Source organism: Giraffa tippelskirchi, chromosome 11 (genome assembly GCF_054371585.1).
Source record: "Giraffa tippelskirchi isolate mGirTip1 chromosome 11, T2T-mGirTip1v1.2.pri, whole genome shotgun sequence".
Classification (NCBI taxonomy): Eukaryota; Metazoa; Chordata; class Mammalia; order Artiodactyla; family Giraffidae; genus Giraffa; species Giraffa tippelskirchi.
The window spans coordinates 97,324,642-97,342,698 of record NC_137285.1 but is presented as its reverse complement, the minus strand read 5'-3'; the positions used below and the strand labels follow the sequence as shown (position 1 = coordinate 97,342,698).

General features: G+C 42.5%; 2 protein-coding genes across 10 annotated transcripts in view; both read left to right on the top strand.

The window, feature by feature from the left end:
- Positions 1 to 43: 43 nt before the first annotated feature.
- On the top strand, positions 44 to 5,493 carry FDXACB1 (ferredoxin-fold anticodon binding domain containing 1). 2 transcript variants are annotated; one of them, XM_081543359.1, is made up of 5 exons: positions 44 to 255; positions 725 to 881; positions 1,761 to 1,964; positions 2,118 to 2,276; positions 3,214 to 5,493. In XM_081543359.1, exons 1-5 carry the CDS (start codon positions 84 to 86, stop codon positions 4,391 to 4,393), a joined length of 1,872 nt encoding a protein of 623 aa, XP_081399485.1. In that variant the 5' UTR covers positions 44 to 83; the 3' UTR covers positions 4,394 to 5,493. The 2 variants fall into 2 exon arrangements, with proteins under 2 accessions (XP_081399485.1, XP_081399484.1); XM_081543358.1 differs by having other exon boundaries at positions 3,211 to 5,493.
- A 2,811-nt stretch (positions 5,494 to 8,304) lies between these two features.
- ALG9 (ALG9 alpha-1,2-mannosyltransferase) overlaps positions 8,305 to 18,057 on the top strand; it is a 115,029-nt gene continuing 105,276 nt past the window's right edge. For 2 of the 8 annotated variants that reach the window (XM_081543350.1, XM_081543352.1), the window contains exons 1-3: positions 8,305 to 8,511; positions 10,160 to 10,298; positions 11,124 to 11,258. In XM_081543350.1, coding sequence (XP_081399476.1) covers positions 8,381 to 8,511; positions 10,160 to 10,298; positions 11,124 to 11,258 — 405 coding nt within the window. In that variant the 5' untranslated portion in view covers positions 8,305 to 8,380. Of the gene's footprint in view, positions 8,516 to 8,538; positions 8,728 to 10,159; positions 10,303 to 11,123; positions 11,259 to 18,057 lie in introns of those variants that run through there. The other 6 variants (XM_081543355.1, XM_081543353.1, XM_081543356.1 and 3 more) reach the window with 6 other exon arrangements.

The following is an 18,057-nucleotide window of genomic DNA, read 5'->3' as shown; positions in this document are numbered from 1 at the left end:
TGGGGCCACAAGAGACTAGCGAAGGAAGTGACGTAAAAAAAAAGAGCGCCTCGGAGAACGTGAGACGGGAGCACGTGGGGGCCATGGCCCCGCGGCGCCTCCTGTTGGTTGGGGAGGGGAATTTCTCTTTTGCCGTCGCTCTGAGCGAGACCCTGGATCCAAACACCAGTCTAACCGCCACCTGTCCCCAGCACCCAGCGAACCTGGCCAGGGATCTGGTGGCCCGAGAGAACCTACAGCGCCTGCGCGAGCGAGGTAGCGAAGCCCAGCCCTCCACGAAGCCCCGCCCAGCTGTGGCGCACCCCCTAAAGTGGAAAGGGTGGGCACAGTGGGGATTCAGGGAACTTGGCTGTTGCTCTTGGTCTTCCCCGGGCTTCCCAGGTGGCTCTAGTGGTAAAGAACCCGCCTGCCAATGCAAGAGTCGTGAAAGATGCGGGTTCGTTCCCTGGGTGGGGACGATCCCCTGGAGAAGGGCATCGCACCCCACTCCAGTATCTTTGCCTGGAGAATCACATGGACAGAGGAGCCTGGCCGGCTACAGTCCATAGGGTCTCAAAGAGTCTGGACCAAAGCGACTTAGCACACACGCACTTCATCTTCCCATGGACATTTACAGACAGCCTGCTGTGTGCCTGGACTTGGGCTGTTTTGCATATCGTGTTAGGGAGGGTTTTTCTCTTGTTCCATGGCTTTATCACATCCTCCTGTCTATATTTCGTGCCAGGTAACGAGGTGCGCTTCGGTGTGGACTGCACCCAGCTGGCAGATGCCTTTGAACCGCAAGACAGAGAATTTGATCGAATTTATTTTAACTTTCCGCACTGTGGGCGCAAAGCTGGAGTAGCTAAGAACAGGGAACTGCTTGCCAAGTTTTTCCGGAGGTGAGGAGAGCTGAGCACTCACAAGTGAAATGTTTAAGATGTTTAAGATTTTAAATGTTTAAGATTGCATAGTTCCTGCACTCAGACATGTTAGTTTGGGAAATAGGACATACAAGAGAACTTATTGCTCCAAAGGAACCCACAGTCTAGTTGGGGAGGCAGACATTTAACCCTAAATGCTAAGTACAAGTGCAAACATGTACTGTTGGGCCAGAAAAGGGAGGATCACCTATTTTTGATAATGCAAAATGATAGTAGCCAGTATAAACTAATTTAGGAGCCAAACTATCTGCATTCAAATCCCCTCCTACCACTTAATAGCTTTGTGGTTTTTGTGATTGTTTCCTTGATCCTTATTTGCTTTTGCTTCCTCATCCATAAACTGGAGATATTAACGTAACTACCTCATAAAATTACTGTGAACTTAAAACAGTGCTTTATACTATTATACCAAAACATGATACATAGTTATCATGAAACTTTGCACAGAGGCAGTATTTTAAGTTAGTATTTGAAGTACAAGTAGAATTTTAACAAGCAGGAGGGGAGTGAAAAGAACAGCTTTCTAAATGGGAAAGAACAGCCTGATCACTGAATCACATATAGGAATTTTATAGACATTGACTTTTCAATGAAATATAGGTGAACAATAGAAATGTGAAGCTGGATAACTTTCTGGTCAGCCACTAGTATTAGTTATGAGTTGAGCATTGAATTTAAATTCTTACTTCCAGCTCCTTTTTTTGCATGTTTGAAGTCTTAATAGATCTTTGCAAAAAGATATGATTTGATTTTAATTATCTCACAGACAAACCATGTATATACAGCTAACTCCTACTTGTTTCTGGTAAATGATTGGTGTTTCCTTATCCCCATTAGCTGTGCAGATGTTCTTGCAGAGGACGGAGAAGTCCACGTGGCATTGTGTAGAGGACAAGGTGGGACTCCTGCTGATAAGCCAATGAGAGAATGGCACAACAGTTGGCAAGTGGTTGCTATGGCCGCTCTGGGGGGATTCATTTTAAGTGATGTGCATCCCTTCAACTGTGAGGCTGTGCCAGGGTACAAGTGCACTGGATATAGGTAGGTAATAACAGAGATCTAAGCTTTTTCCATCTCTCTCACTAATGATAAAAAATCCCATTGACACTTATTTCTTGCTAATTTCTTGATTCAGCCTTTAGGAATAATTGCTTTCTTTAATAGTGACAGACTTAATAACTGCTATTTTGCCAGGAGTCAAGATAAGTCCTTTCATATAGAAGGTGCCTTGAACCATATCTTCACCCGGAGCTTACCCTTTGAAAGTTTGCAACCAAGAATCTCCAGGATCAAACTGGGTGACCGATGGTTTTCTTTTCTGGAACCAGAAGTACTTGTAGGAAAACTGAACAGGTAACCCAATTTTACCAGAAAATTCTTCTGTCTCTAGTTGTATCCTGATAGACTTAATAAGCAGGCAGTCATATATTGAATGGATGCTACGTTAATTGTTAATGATGTTGTGCTGTGAATACTTATAAGTCTGCCCTACACAGTCTCTTTATAATTAAAATTTTTCACATTATCTGCAAATATCTTATGATATCACTTATATGTGAAATCTAAAAAAAAGGGTACAAAGCAGAAATAGTTACAGATGTATAAAACAAACTTATGGTTACAAGGGGTCAGGGGCGTATAAACGGGGAGATTGGGACTGACTTACACATATTTCTATATATAAAATAGATAACTAATAAGGACCTACTGTATAGCACAAGGAACTCTACTCAGTACTCTGTAATGGCCTATATAGGGAAAGAATCTAAAAAAAGAGTGGAAATATGGGACTTCCCAGGTGGTGTTAGTGGTAAAGAATTCATCTGCTAATGCAGGAGATGCAAGAATTATGATTTCGATCCCTGGGTTGGGAAGATCCGCTGGAGTAGAAAGTGACAACTCACTGCAGTATTCTTGCCTGGAAAATCTCATGGATAGAGAAGTCTGGTGGGCTACAGTCCATGGGGCTGCAAAGAGTCAGACACAACTGAGCACATACAGTATATGTATATGTATAACTGACTTGTACATGTGAAACTAAAAACAATATTTTAAATCAACTATACCCAAGTAAATTTTTTTTTTAATTATCATATTTTCTGGTATATTATAGGCTGTCAGAATTCTGAAACACACGCTATCTCTCTTCATAGTAGATGATTTCTTTGTTTCCTTTCTGGATCAACTTAAGGATAATTCTTTCTATTCAGCTATTCTTTTTAATTCTAGCTACATTATAATTATTTATAATTTTAAGTTTAAAAAATTATTTTTGTGTGTGTTTAAGCAGGGGCTTCCTAGAAGCACCTTCATGTCATCCTATCAAGACCATAAATGAGAAACTCATTGCTGAACTGGGGAAAGCTTTCCCTCTAAAAAGGCTGAAGTGTCCTTCCCCTTTGCTGCCACAAGGAAACGCCAGTGTTCTCACTTCCCACAACCCTGACATCCTATCAACTGCCTTTTGGATTAGTCTGCATGAAGATAACTCAAATTTTGAGTCCCTGACTAGTGGGACAACACAAGACGTGGAGGACTTTCTAGTGTCTTTTTCAGAACTCAGCCTTCCCAAGAGCCCTAGAAGAGACAGTAAGGAAGAAGCTCATGAAGGAACATATGGCCAGGCCAAGGTCTGCCTTAGACCTTCTCTTCTAGTTCACATCCAGGCTGTAATCCAAGCACCAGACTTTCTCCCTGGTTCTCTGCACATCCTCAGTGGGCCTGTCTTTCAGAAGTGCTGCATCTCACCTTTCACCATGCCAGCATTTCACGAGACTTTGTATATTCTTGGATTTAATAAAAATCTGAAGGGTAGCTGTCTTCAGTCACTACTGGATCATCTGAAGGGTATTCTAGACAACCTTCTGACCCAGACATGGCTGGAGGGCTCTGAGCTGAGCAGTTCAGTGGAATTTGTCTTTCAACCAACTGGGGAAAGATATATGATTACTGTGAAGTCTCAAAATTTTGGCCCAGATTGTGTGAAGGACCTGATTATTGGGTCTGTTACCACATCTACAAGCGTGATACACAAAGACCAGTGTTTTGTGTGTGTGTCTATGAACTTGGACCTCTTAGCCATGCTTTTATGGGGTATCTCTGATTGGAGGATGCTGTGGACCTCTGATAGTCGTTTCCTGAAGAATTTTGCCCCTGGGAAAATAGAACCCTTTAAAAGCTATTCCCTATATCCTCCATACTATGTGCATGATATTAGTTTTTGGTTAGATAAAAAGAAAAGATTTGATGAAGTAGAGTTTCACACTCTGGCCCGAGCAGTGTCCCAGGAAACCGTCATATCCATACAATTCCTTAGTCGTTTTCAGCATCCAAAGACTGAACAGGTCAGCCTCTGCTATAGACTGACCTACCAGACCTATGACAAGGCCCTGACCCAGCAACAGGTAGCATCAATGCAGTCCCAGCTTAGGAAGGAGGTTCAACAACAGCTCCATGTGACACCGCGGTAGTTTAGTAAATTCATCTCTACATAGTGATCCTTGTGGGTGTGGGTGGAAAAAGACCAGTGTGTAAACTGTAGTTCTTTCTGGACTTTTTGTTTGTCTTGTAAAAATCTACTTTGTAAAAGACTGGTTGATTGAAGGGTTTCCCTGGTGGTCCAGTGGTTAAGAATCCACCTCACAGTGCAGGGGACAAGGGTTTGATCCCTGGTCGGAGAACTGAGATCCCACATGACTCAGAGCAACTAAGCCCTCACACTGCAACTACTGAGCTCTCACTCCAGAGTCTGTGTGCCAGAGCTAGAGAGTCTGAGTGCCGCAAGGAAAGATCCCGCGTGACACAGTGAAGATCCCGAGTGCCGCAACTAAGACCCGATGCGGCCAAATAAAATTTTAAAAATTTAAAGATTTGTTGTTTGGCTCAAAAGATACCTGTCACTCAGTCACTTAGATTATAATGTGATTGGTGACCTTTGGAGGTGTGCAATATTTTGATCATGAGTAATGACGGGGAAACAAAACAGCATCTTAAACACTAGATGCTATCATTCTGAAGAGGCAGTAAAACTTGAGTGTCTCCTCAAATATATTTATAAACATAGTTTTATGCAATGTCAATTCCTCTTCCTTAACTCTACCATATCATCTCTCTAAATCAATTGAGAGTGGTTTTTAAAGTTAGACCATTTATGAGCTTGGTTAGTTGCAAGTGCTTTATATTATTTTTGGTATTATCATCATGTTTATTCTCTGGTTGACTGCTGTTAAAGTCATGGAACTAAATAAGTGTCAGATTTAGAGTTCACATTTGGGTCTGTCTGACTCTAAAGCCCATGTTCTTTCTGCTACTTTCTGTTACTTTACTTTTCTTTCCTTGGGTTTCAACAGTAATCTCTAAACTGATTAACTCTAAACTTTGTTCCCTTAGATTTTGGGGCTTTCTCTTGTATCTGTAAGGGACATTGAGAGATTGGCCCAGCCCAGGACTCCGCAGAATGGGGTGCTCTAATGTGAATTAATGTATGTTCCTGTTAATTAATACCTAGGCTCTGATGATTGGAATTACATTGTAAACCCTGTGAAGGAAATAACTGTCTTATTTATTCTTATTTTAAGTTTCTGTTTTTATTTTTTGTAACTGAAGTATAATTGATTTCAAATGTTACTTATTCTTGTATTTGGGCAAGAGCATGTGGAAAGGCAAGAAGTGAAAGAAACAAATTAGTTTATTATAATAATGCAAACAAGATATGATGGTGACCTGGACCTGGGTGGTAAAAAGTGGTTGGGCTGGAAAATAATTCAAAGGACTTACTGAGAAATATATGTGCATGCACAAATATTTTGGAGTTAGAGAAATAGAGGAATCAAACAAAATCCCTATTTTTTTGATCCAAGCAACTAGGAGAATTGAAGTATCTTTAATTGGAGTAGGAAAATGCATGGGAGTAAGTTTAGGTAGTGAATCAAGGGATCTTTTAAGGACACATGTATTGCTTGGTTCTCCACATAGACTTTCAGCTAATTGAGGGCAGAGGTGGCTTAATGGTAAAGAATCCATCTGCCAATGCAGGAGATGACGGAGACTTGGGTTCGATCCCTGGTTTGGGAAGATACCCTGGAGAAGTAAGTGGCAACCCACTCCAGTATTCTTGCCTGGGAAATCCCAAGGACAGAGGAACATGGTGGACTACAGTTCATGGGGTCACAAAGAGTCAGGACTTAGCGACTGAGCATGCAAAGAAAGACAATGTGACTTAACAGTTTTCTTCCAGCTCCAATAGTGTGAAACCGAGGAAGACCCTGCAGGGCCTTCCTGGGGTGAGATCCCTCCACCTCTTCCATGCCTGCTGCCTCTTGTTGGTAGAAAAGCTTTAGCCTCCTAGGCCTTCCTCCTGAGTTCCAAAGGTTTATTTGTTTGTTTGTTTTGGCCGCACAGCATGTGGGTTCTTAATTCCCCAGACCAGTAGAACCCACACCCCTTGCAGTTGAACCACTGGACCGCCAGGGAAGTCCAAAGAGCAGATTCGATGGAAATGAGAAAGGAGAATATGCAGAAACAAATCAGTCATGCGAAACAGTAATAGTTTAGCTTTCAATAAAAAAAGTACTTCTAGTTCCTCCTCAAGGGCTAGCGATAATATTTTGAGTCATATCCTTGTGTGTTTTATTGATTCTAAACCCCCACCAGATGGAAGAAGTTAATTACACGTTGATTACCAGGACATAGACCCCAGGAGGTTGTTGATGCTGACTTCCGAAATACCACCCTGTTAAGGTCATCACCAACCAATCAAGGACATCCATGAGCTGATCATGCACATCTCAACTGTTTCTCTCACCTTGCCTTTAAAACACCTCCCTTGAAAGGCTTGGGGGAGTTTAGATCTTTTGAGCATAAGCTGCCCATTCTCCTTGGAATAAAACTGTACATTGACTTTTCTTTGCGCAGGTGGGCAACCCAAGTTTGGTTTGGCATCACTTGGATGAGGAATCGTTTGAGCTGGATCTTAAAACAAGGGCAGGGAAGTGATGGGATGATTGTTAGGCAGGGAGGGCATGCATTCCAGGCAAAGGGCATACATGAGCAGAGGTATAGATAAGGAAGTATCCAGGGTCCTTCACAGGCTAGTTATTTGAAACATAAAGGGTATACAGGAAAGTAGTGGGAGATAAGATTAGAAAAGTAGATTGCTGCTGGAGTTAGTTCATGAAAGCCCACAGATGCTGGAATAAGAAGTGTATATTTTGTAGGCAATAGGGAAAATCTGGTAATCTTTGATTAAGGAAGTGACACAGAGAAGTATTTTAGAAAGTTAATTGGACAGTTGCACAGGATCAATTTGAGATGGGAGATCCCTGTAAGGATGCTATTGTAGCAGTCTTGGATAGAGTCAGGGAGGGGCCTGACTAGGGTGAAATGAAAAAGAGGTGGACGTATGAGATACAGTTAGATTAGGATGTCTGAGTTTGGTAACTAGCAATTTCATGTGGGAATCGAGTAATAAGATCAATCTCCATTGTTAATACTTGGAAATTTTTAGTATGAAGTCATAACTTGGGATCCTGTCAAGTTTCTCACTCCCTCTATAACCTTGTTTTAGTTACTGGTATAGAGGTCCACAGGGCGGGACAGAGTTCTGTGACTGGGGGAGCAGGCAGAGTGTCAGACGAATGACCCCTGAGAGTCACCGGCATGGTGTCATCAAGGTGCCTGTGGAGAAATGTATGAAATCAAGAGCTTTTTTCTGATCTCCTGGTTGGAAGAACACAGGCTTTGTAGTAAGACCTGGGTTGGAATATGGCTCCACCACTTCTTTAGCTATGCAACCTTGGGCCTCAGTTTCCTTTTTGGTAAAATAAGGTTGTTGTATTAAATTTTAAAAGGATGAATATATAGTAAATGCTTACGATAATGTTGTAGTAGCAATGGCAATGACTGGCGTCTCATTGAATTTGCTGCACAGAATTTCTTTAGCCTTACACTTTTCTTCTGTATTCTGCTATTAGGGCTTTGTCTCTCTGAAGCAGTTAATTCGCTACAGGCTGTCCTTATTACTTGCCAAAATACAGAGGACAAGGTGTCAGTGATCTTAAAAGAACTTTCTCTTTGGTAGACGGCTGTGCTATGATTTTTAACTGAGTACCTATGTATTCCAAGTGGAGTTGTTTTAACCACTTTCTATTTGTGCTTTCTTTTAAATGGATGCTGAAGGACAGTGTTTGCAGGAGAGTGAAGAATGCTAAGAAATGAAGGAACAGAGAATTAGGGAGAGGGAGGCATGCCCAGAGTTACAAGTTATGTGGAAGGGATAATTATCGCATCTCTTTTCTATTTGGATTTGCCCCAGTCGGCCAAGGAGCGCTCTAGGTTAGTCGTTTCTGCGCATGTCGAGGTCTTTTGTCCCTCGGCGGACACCGTTGCATCCCGGCAATGTCTCCGCGCTCGTCGCTTTCGTAGGGTGCGGAGTTCTACCTTTTTTTCCCACGCTTGCCATGGCGAGCCGAGGGGCCCGGCAGCGCCTGAAGGGAAGCGGGGGCAGCGGCGGGGACACGGCCTCGGCCGCCGACAAGTTGCGGGAGCTGCTGTGCAGCCGGGAGGCGGGCAGCGCGGAGCCGCGGCCCGAGTAGGTGTGCGGGCGCGGCGGGGGCGTGGCCGGGAGGCGCGGGGCTGCCGCGGGCAGGGTGTCGCCTGCGCGGTGCGGAGGGCCCGCAGCCGCTTCACCCCGCGCCTTCTGCGGGCCGGGTGCACGCTGGGGCTCAGATGAGACCCCTCCAGGGCTTAGATGAGACCTCCCCCCCAGCTCGGGCCCGTGCTGCTAGTGAAGAAACCTGGAGTGCAGGTCTGTGCGGCCTCCGCCCCAGGCCCAGGGTTAATTGGCGAGAGCAAAGAGCACCTTGTATGGCTGTCTCTCATAGCTTCAATCCCCGCAGTGTCTCGGCCCTTTACTCTTCTGTGTGGGGCCCACCACCCTCCACACCAGTAGCCTCCTCTCTCTCCAAACTGGGGCGGGGGTGGGGGTACAGGCTAAGACTGCGCCAGGGAGCTGGCAGCGAATGGAATTGGAGGACACGGTGGTGTCCCTTGCACACAGTAGCCTCTGGGCATTTGAACAGACCGGGAAGTGAATAAAAGCCATGGAAAGTAATGACCTTGTTAGGAAAAGAAAGGGGAGACGGAAATGACAACCCACTCCAGTATTCTTGTCTGGATAATCCTGTGGACAGGGAAGCCTTATGGGCTGCTGTCCATAGGGTCGCACAGAGTCGAACACGACTGAAGCGACTTAGCATGTGTGTGCATTGGAGAAGGAAATGGCAACCCACTCCAGTATTCATGCCTGGAGAGTCCCAGGGACAGGGGAGCCTGGTGGGCTGCCGTTTATGGGGTCGCACAGAGTCGGACAGACTGAAGCTACTTAGCAGCATCAGCAGGAAAAGAAAGAACGAACGAAAGCTTGTGGCCTTCAAGCGAGCGATTTGTTGGTTTGGGATAAGCAGAGTGTCACAGATGCCAAACAAGAAGTGGACGTAATGACTAAGGTTGATTAATTCGTTCTTCACTTGTTCTGCTGCTGCTGCTACTGCTGCTAAGTCGCTTCAGTCGTGTCCGACTCTGTGCGACCCCACAGACGGCAGCCCACCAGGCTCCCCCGTCCCTGGGATTCTCCAGGCAAGAACACTGGAGTGGGTTGCCATTTCCTTCTCCAGTGCATGAAAGTGAAAAGTGAAAGTGAAGTCGCTCAGTCGTGTCCGACTCTTAGCGACCCCATGGACTGCAGCCCACCAGGCTCCTCCGTCCATGGGATTCTCCAGGCAAGAGTACTGGAGTGGGGTGCCATTGCCTTCTCCGTCACTTGTTCTACGTGGAACAGTTAACGGTTCACCCTTTTAGATGACTAACTCAAGTGCTTTGGTGTCTCTTGCCATGTTGTCCTTTTTGTCTAGTTTCAGTCCTTCTAGGAGAAGGAAATGGCAACCCACTCCAGTACTCTTGCCTGGAAAATCCTATGGACAGAGGAACCTTGTAGGCTGCAGTCCATGGGTTCGCTAAGGGTCGGACATGACTGAGCGACTTCACTTTCACTTTTCCCTTTCATGCATTGGAGAAGGAAATGGCAACCCACTCCAGTGTTCTTGCCTGGAGAATCCCAGGGACGGGGGAGCCTGGTGGGCTGCCGTCTTTGGGGTCGCACAGAGTCGGACACAACTGAAGTGACTTAGCAGCAGCAGTTAGCATGTCCTTCCTATCACATACTTAATGTTTCTGAGCAGCTTATCTGGGAACAAAGCAGGACAAGTTTGGGCACCTGAAGGGTCTACCGCTTTCAAGTGTCTGCTCTCAGCAAGGTTATGTGCCGCCCTCCTGAGCAACATCTCGGACTGTGATGAAACATTCAACTACTGGGAACCAGTAGGTGATTTCTTTAGTTTTCTCTTTTTGTTCTCAATTTCGCTGCTTGGGTCCTTGTTATTAATCAAGATACAAATGATATACAAGTGTGACTACAAGTAAAATAACTTTATTTTCACTTCTGTATTCTAAGCTGATGATTTACCTACTACTGAAAGATATAGAAATTTGGCAGTTACACAAAACAGTGTAATTTGTAATTTTCTTAAAACATTTAAAAAATCAAAATAATATTTTGAGGTAGTTTAAAAATAGTAAGTGGAAAGGAAAAGCAGTAACTCTGTTTTCCACATCTTGTGTACAAACACCTGTCCCCAGAGGCAACCACTTTCTTTAAATTTTTTTCCTTTTTTCTACTAATGTTTACTAAAATAAACAATGTTAATGCATACTATGCTTATACTGCTGTTTCTTGATTTATACATTTATGAGTCTGTTGGACACTATTATAGAAAATTCAGAGGTGAAATTTTCTGATCACATTTTGCATAAAAAATAATGCTTAGTATAGGTAGTGTTAGGAAAATATAAGATGTAGAGCTTTCCTGTTTTGTCTAAAGAGTATTTTTAAAAAAATAAGTAGAGGATGAAACTCTGAGCTTTCAATGTTGGCCAAACAATAGTCTTACAGGATTTATATCTTAATATTTTTCAGTATTTGGTCATTTTGATTCTTATCCATCAGTTGCAAATCTTGTTGACAATTTCATCATTTTTGTATACCTTTGTCTAGTTAATGTTTTTGCTTAGAAACTTTACCTGCATCCTCTTAACAAGAATTTTTTTGCTGATATAACCCTGAATCCATTTATTTTGTATTTTCAGACACACTACCTCATCTATGGGAAGGGGTTTCAGACTTGGGAATATTCTCCAGCTTACGCCATTCGCTCGTATGCTTACCTGTTGCTTCATGCCTGGCCAGCTGCATTTCATGCAAGAATTTTACAAACTAATAAGGTAAGAGCAGGCCAACTTGGAAGCAATCACAACTGATGAAGAGGTGGATGAGTCTCTGGAACAGTTTTGTGAAAAAGACAAAATGTTTTGGTAGTTAAGACAGGACTTTTTTTGAAGAAGAATCATTTATTTATTCATTAGTCAACAAATATTAATGGAGCAACTTGTATTTGGTAGATACTTTGTTAAGTGCTGTGAGTGTAACAGTGATCATATCCTCATGAAACTCAGTGAGGAAGATGAACATGGAACAAGTAATTATAAATGCAGTGGGTCTTGGAGGAAAAGTACAATGTGCAGTAGGTTAGCATATTAGGAAAGCTTAATGTGAATGAAATACTGAAGGATAATTAGGATAATTAACTAAGACCTAACCTGATTACCTTTCAGAAATTTGACTGTGATATGTCTGTAGTGTGAATTTCTTTGGGTTTATCCTGTTTGGAGTTTATTCAGCTTCTTCAATTTTTAGGCTTATATCTTTTGCAAATTTGGGAAGATTTTAACTGTTATTTTATTTTATTTTTTCTTAGTTTTTAAATCCTGCCATATCTCTCCTCTCCTGAGACTCCAATGATGTGGATGTTAGATCTTTTATTATAGTCTCATGGGTCCCTGAAGCTCTTTTTATTTTTTTTCCCAGTCTATTTTCTCTGTGTTCAGGTTGAACAATTTCTATCTTAGGTTCACTGATATTTTTTTCTGTCCCCTCTATTCTGCTGTTGAGTCTATCCACTTAGCTCTATTTTGATTATTGTATTTTATCAGTTCTAAAATTTCCATTTGGTTTTTCTTTTTATCTTCTGCTTATTTACTGAGACTCTATTTTTTCATTTGTTCCCAGCGTGTTTTTAATTGCTGTTGAAGTATTTTTACAATGGCTCCTCTAAAACTTTGTCAGATAATTCTAATATCTCATCTTGTTTTAGGTGTCTATTGATTGATTTTTTTCCCTTCAGGTTGAGATTTTCCTGTTTGACACCAATATTTAGTTGAAACTTGGACATTTTGGATATTACAGTATGAGACTCTGGATCTTATTTATGGGCCCAGCATGCTTCCTCTGCACTATTATGCTTTTCTTATGTAAGCCTCTCTTTTAGCTGGCTTCTTTTGATACCACTACAGTAAGAAAAAGGAGAGGGTTCTCCACTTTGTTACTGCCAACTGGGGCTTGAGGTCTGAGTTCCCCAGTAGTCCTCCATGGATACCACCCTAGTGGTCAGGGTAGATATGCCTCATTACTGCTAGGTTTGAGGGAAGCAGAGTCCAAGATCTCCAAGTGGTCTCCACTGACACTGTGGTGGGAGAGGGAGCTCCTTACCACTGGCAAGGAGTCCTTGTCACCCACTGGACCTTTGATGGGGTGAGTGGAAGTGGAGCCACATTTTTTTCTGGGGTGCTTGGCTGGAGTAGAGTGGTTATTGTCTAAAAGTTTTCTTTCTTGTTAGGCTACCCCTTTCTTGGTCTTATGGCTAGATAGAGCAGGCCTTGGTTGTTGTTTTTTACGTCTGTGAACATTGGCATTTCTAGTTTCCAACTTCTTTAGTTCTAAGTCTGGAATATAGAAGACCAGAGGAAAACCCAGGGAACTTACCACCACGTTATTCCTCAGGTCCCAAAGTCCCTAGCCAGTAGGTTTGACGCTTGGAGGAGAGCTTGAGTGGTGGAGTGGATTAGATGAGACTGAGAGATAGGAAGAGGCCAGATTTACACAACGCCTGCTAGGCTTTAGGCAGTTAGACTTACTTTTTTTTTCCAATTGTATTATGAAACCATCAAAAGTTTTTGACAGAGGAGAGACATGATTGCATTTCCTTTTTAGAATAATCAGAAAAGTAGCACCTGTAGAGAGTGATGGAACTCTATCCCTCTGTCCCTAACTAGTATCAAATTTCTGATTTTTTTGAACTGATTTGTCAAAGGAAAGCTATACAGGAAGAGAGACTTAGTAGCAAAATAACAATGCATGTGTGTTTGCATCCTCAGTTGCTTCAGTTGTGTCCGATCCTTTGCAACCCTATGGACTGTAGCCCACCAAGCTCCTCTGTCCTTGGGATTCTCCAGGCAAGAATACTGGAATGGGTTACCATGCCCTCCTCCAGGGCATCTTCACAGCCAGGGGATTGAACCCACATCTCCTGCTCTCCTGCATTGCAGGCAGATTCTTTATCCACTGAGCCACCTGGGAAGCCCCAGAGAGAAATAACAATATGCAGTGCTTAAAATTTCCATTTCCACGTGGATTTCCACTATCACTTTAACTTGTAGCTTCTAGAGTCCCGATTGCAGCATCATAATTCAGAGTAGTAAGGGGTAGATTGTTGCTGAAAGATAGTTTAGTTCAGTTGAGTTCAGTCACTCAGTTGTGTCTGACTCTGCGACCCCATGGACTACAGCATGCCAGGCCTCCCTGTCCATCACCAACTCCCAGAGTTTACTCAAACTCATGTCCATTGAGTCGGTGATGCCATCCAACCATCTCATCCTCTGTCGTCCTCTTCTCCCCTCACCTTCAATCTTTTCCAGCATCAGGGTCTTTTCAAATGAGTCAGTTCTTCGAATCAGGCGGCCAAAGTATTGGAGTTTCAGCTTCAACATCAGTCCTTACAATGACTATTCAGGACTGATTTCCTTTAGGATGGACTGGTTGGATCTCCTTGCTGTCCATGGGACTCTCGAGAGTCATCTCCAACACCACAGTTCAAAAGCATCAATTCTTTGGTGCCCAGCTTTCTTTATAGTCCAACTCTCACATCCATACATGACTACTGGAAAAACCATAGCTTTGACTAGATGGACCTTTGTTGACAAAGTAATGTCTCTGCTTTTTAATAAGCTGTCTAGGTTGGTCATAGCTTTTCTTCCAAGGAGCAAGTGTCTTTTAATGTTACGGCTGCAGTCACCATCGGCAGTGATTTTGGAGCCCCCCAAAATAAAGTCTGTCACTGTTTCCACTGTTTCCCTATCTATTTGCCATGAAGGGATGGGACCAGATGCCATGATCTTGGTTTTCTGAATGTTGAGCTTTAAGCCAACTTTTTCAGTCTCCTCTTTCAGTTTCATCAAGAGGCTCTTTAGTTCTTCTTCACTTTCTTCCATAAGGGTGGTGTCATTTGCATATCTGAGGTTATTGGTATTTCTCCCAGCAGTCTTGATTCCAGCTTGTGCTTCATGCAGTCCAGCTTTTCTCATGATGTACTCTGCATATAAGTTAAATAAGCAGGGTGACAATGTACAGCCTTGATGTACTCCTTTCCCTATTTGGAACCAGTCTGTTGTTCCATGTCGATTTCTAACTGTTGGTTCTTGACCTGCATACAGATTTCTCAGAAGGCAGGTCAGGTGGTCTGTTGTTCCCATCTCTTTAAGAATTTTCCACAGTTTGTTGTTATCCACAGGACAATATTGTAATAATTGGTACCCCTAGTGACAGTTACCTTTACAATTTCTTGCCACCCTAAAAAAGGACTTGGATTATAGGTCCGAATAGAGAAATGCTTTCAGATAATCATTAGCCCACATACCCCAGTAACTTGTACTCAAAGATGGGATGGAGTTGTAAAGTGCTTTTGTAATACAATATTATTGTTAAAGGCAAGGGTTGACTCTTTTGTTTTATTTTGACATGGCATGTCCTGAAATAAATATCAATTCAGTATGGCAGATGGGTCGGTCATATTCTTTATTTGGAAAAAGTTGTGATTTCTGATATGGGGATGATTGTCTTCCTACACTGTAGCATTTGATGTATCTCTAAGGCAGTAACCAGTTAATGCTGCTTTTAATATTGGTCTTTTTATTTGGCTTGAGGTTCTTCAACAGAAGCAGTGAAGTGTGTTCATAGTGCAGATTTTCTGTTTAATAAAGTTTTGCTGCCAAAAAAATGTATAAATAAACACAAAAGAAAACAAAACAAAACAAAACAAAAAGGACAGCTTTGTTTTGTCTCCTTATGGGTTGGAGTGTGAATTTCTTTGAACCGTGCACTCAGGAATGGGATCCCATGCATAGATCCATGGACTACTTAATTTCATGGAGCTCTGCCATATTGCTCTCCAGAATGGATATTCAACTGTATACTCCCTGCAACAGTGTTTGGAGTTTCAGCTTCCTAACATCTCCTGAGCACTTGATATTTCTGACTCTCTAAGTATGTGAGATATTTCTCATTTTTTAAAATTAATTTTATTGACGTATAGTTGCTTTACAGTGTTGTTAGTTTCTGTATACAACAAAGTGAATCAGCTATGCGAGTGTGCATGCTAAGTCGCTTTAGTCGAGTCCAGCTCTTTGTGATCCTATCGACTGTAGCCCTCCAGGCTCCTCTGTTCATGGGATTCTCCAGGCACGAATACTGCAGTGAATTGCCCTGCACTGCTCCAGGGGATGTTCCTGACCCACGGATCGAACTGGCTTCTCTTATGCCTCCTGCATTGGCCGTTAGATTCTTTATCACTAGCACCACCTGGGAAGCCCTGAATCAGTTATATGTGTACATATATCCCTTCTTTTTAAGATTCCCTTCCCATTTAGCTCACTACAGAGCACTGAGTTCCTTGTGCTATATAGTAGATGCTCATCAGTTATCTATTTTATACATAATAGTGTATATGTGTCAATCCCATTTTCCCAACTCGTCTGCCCCCCACCCCCTTCCCCCTTGGTATCCATAGAGGGATGCTCCTCATTTTAATTGCATTTTTCTGACAACTAGTAAGATGGAGAATTTCTTCGTATATTTACCAGTCATTCAGATTTGTTTTCCTGTGAATTACCTGTTTACATCCTTTTCCTGTTTTTCTTTTATTTGCTTATTTATTTTCAGCGGTGGTGGGGCTTCATTGCTGTGCGGGCTTTTTTGTAGTTGCGGAGAGCGGGGGCTACTCTCTAGCGGCAGTGCACAGGCTTCTCACTGCAGTGGCTTCTCTTGTTGCCGAGCACAGGCTCTGGGGCACGAGGGCCTCAGTACTTGCAGCTCCTGGGCTCGGTAGTTGTGGCACACAGGCTTAGCTGCTCCGTGGCACATGGAATCCTCCTGGATCAGGAATTGAACCCATGTCTCCTTCTTTGGCAGGTGGATTCTTTACCGCTGAGCCACCAGGGAGGCCCCTTTGCCCGTTTTTCAGTTGAATTTTCTGATTTTCTCTTGTGATTTGTAGAAGTTCTCAATGGTAACCCCTTGTAGGTTTTAGGTACTGGAAATCCTTTCTCCTAGACTGTCACCTGTTTACTAACTTTGTAGTCCTTTCTTTAGCTCTGATAGAGTCAAACTAATTAGTTTTTGACTTATGGTTGGTGGATTTGGGGTCTTTCTAAAAGAAATCATTCACCACAGATCATAAAGATATTCTTATGTATTTTTTCATAGTAACTTTGTAGTTTTGTCTTTCACATATAAGCGTGCATGTTTAGTCATTCAGTCGTTTCTGACTCTGTGACCCCATGGACTATAGCCCACCAGGCTCCTCCGTCCATGGGGTTCTCCAGGCAAGAATACTGGAGTGGGCAGCCATTCCTTCTCCAGGGTATCTTCCTGACCCGAGGATTGAACTTGGGTCTCCTGCATTGCCGGCCTATTCTTTATCATCTTAGCCACCAGGGGAACCCTAACTATAAGGCTTTACTCCATTCAGTTTTTTTTATATATAAATTTTTGAAAGATCCAGCTTCATTTTTTGCTATACAGTGAACTGGATTTTCCAGCACCATCTGCTAATTCTTCCTTTTCATTCTGACTTGTAATATTATTACCATCTCTATTGTACATCTCATTCACATGTATGTTTCTGGCCTTTTGTTCTATGTCTCTGGTTAGTGTGTCAGAGAATACCATATTGTTTTTATTATTATGGCTTTGTAGTGTGGCTGATGAATTTTTCACTTTATCCATTTTAAAATTTTATTTTAAAAATAATTTTAGAATCAGTTTTCCCCCTCCCAAATTCTGGCAGGTTTTGCTTAGGGTTGCATTGAATTTACATATTAACATGAGAATCAATGGGTTTCCCTGATGGTTTGGACAGTAAAGAATCTGTCTGCAATGCAGGAGACCCAGGTTCAATCCCTGGGTTGAGAAGATCCCTGGAGAAAGAAATGGCAGCCCGCTCTAGTATTCTTGTTTGGAGAATTCCGTGGAAAGAAGAGCCTGGCAAGCTACAGTCTATGAAGTCGTAAAGAGTCAGACACGACTGAGTGACTGAGTGTGCACGCATGAGAATATTTTTGCAGTGTTACATCATTCCATCCCTATTATATATAAATGCTGTACTTATTTAGTCAGGTTTAATGTGTCTTTTTTTATTATTTAATTGATTTATTTATCTGGCTACAGTGGGTGTTAGTTGCAGCATGCTTGATCTTTCATTGCTGCGCACAGGCTTCTCTCTAGTTGTGACAAGTGGGTTCCAGAGCTCGTGGGCTTAGTAGTTGCAGTGCTTGGGTTAGTTGCCCCATGGCATGTGGATCTTAGTTCCTCTACCAGGGATTGAGTCCAAATTTGCTGCATCGGAAGGTGGATTCTTAACCACTGGACCTCATTTTTCTGTTGTCTTTTAATAAAATTTATAAAATGTATCAAAAAAAATTTATCCATGTCAAGCTTACCCATTCTTTGATTAAGATAATGCCTAGATTCTTTATACTTTTTATTACTGTTATGGATGTTATCTTGTTTTCTGTAATATTTTTAGGGACTCATTGCAGGTATAGGGCTTCCCTGATAGCTCAGTTGATAAAGAATCACCTGCAATGCAGAAGATCCCGGTTTGATTCCTGGGGAGAGAGAAGGGATAGGCTA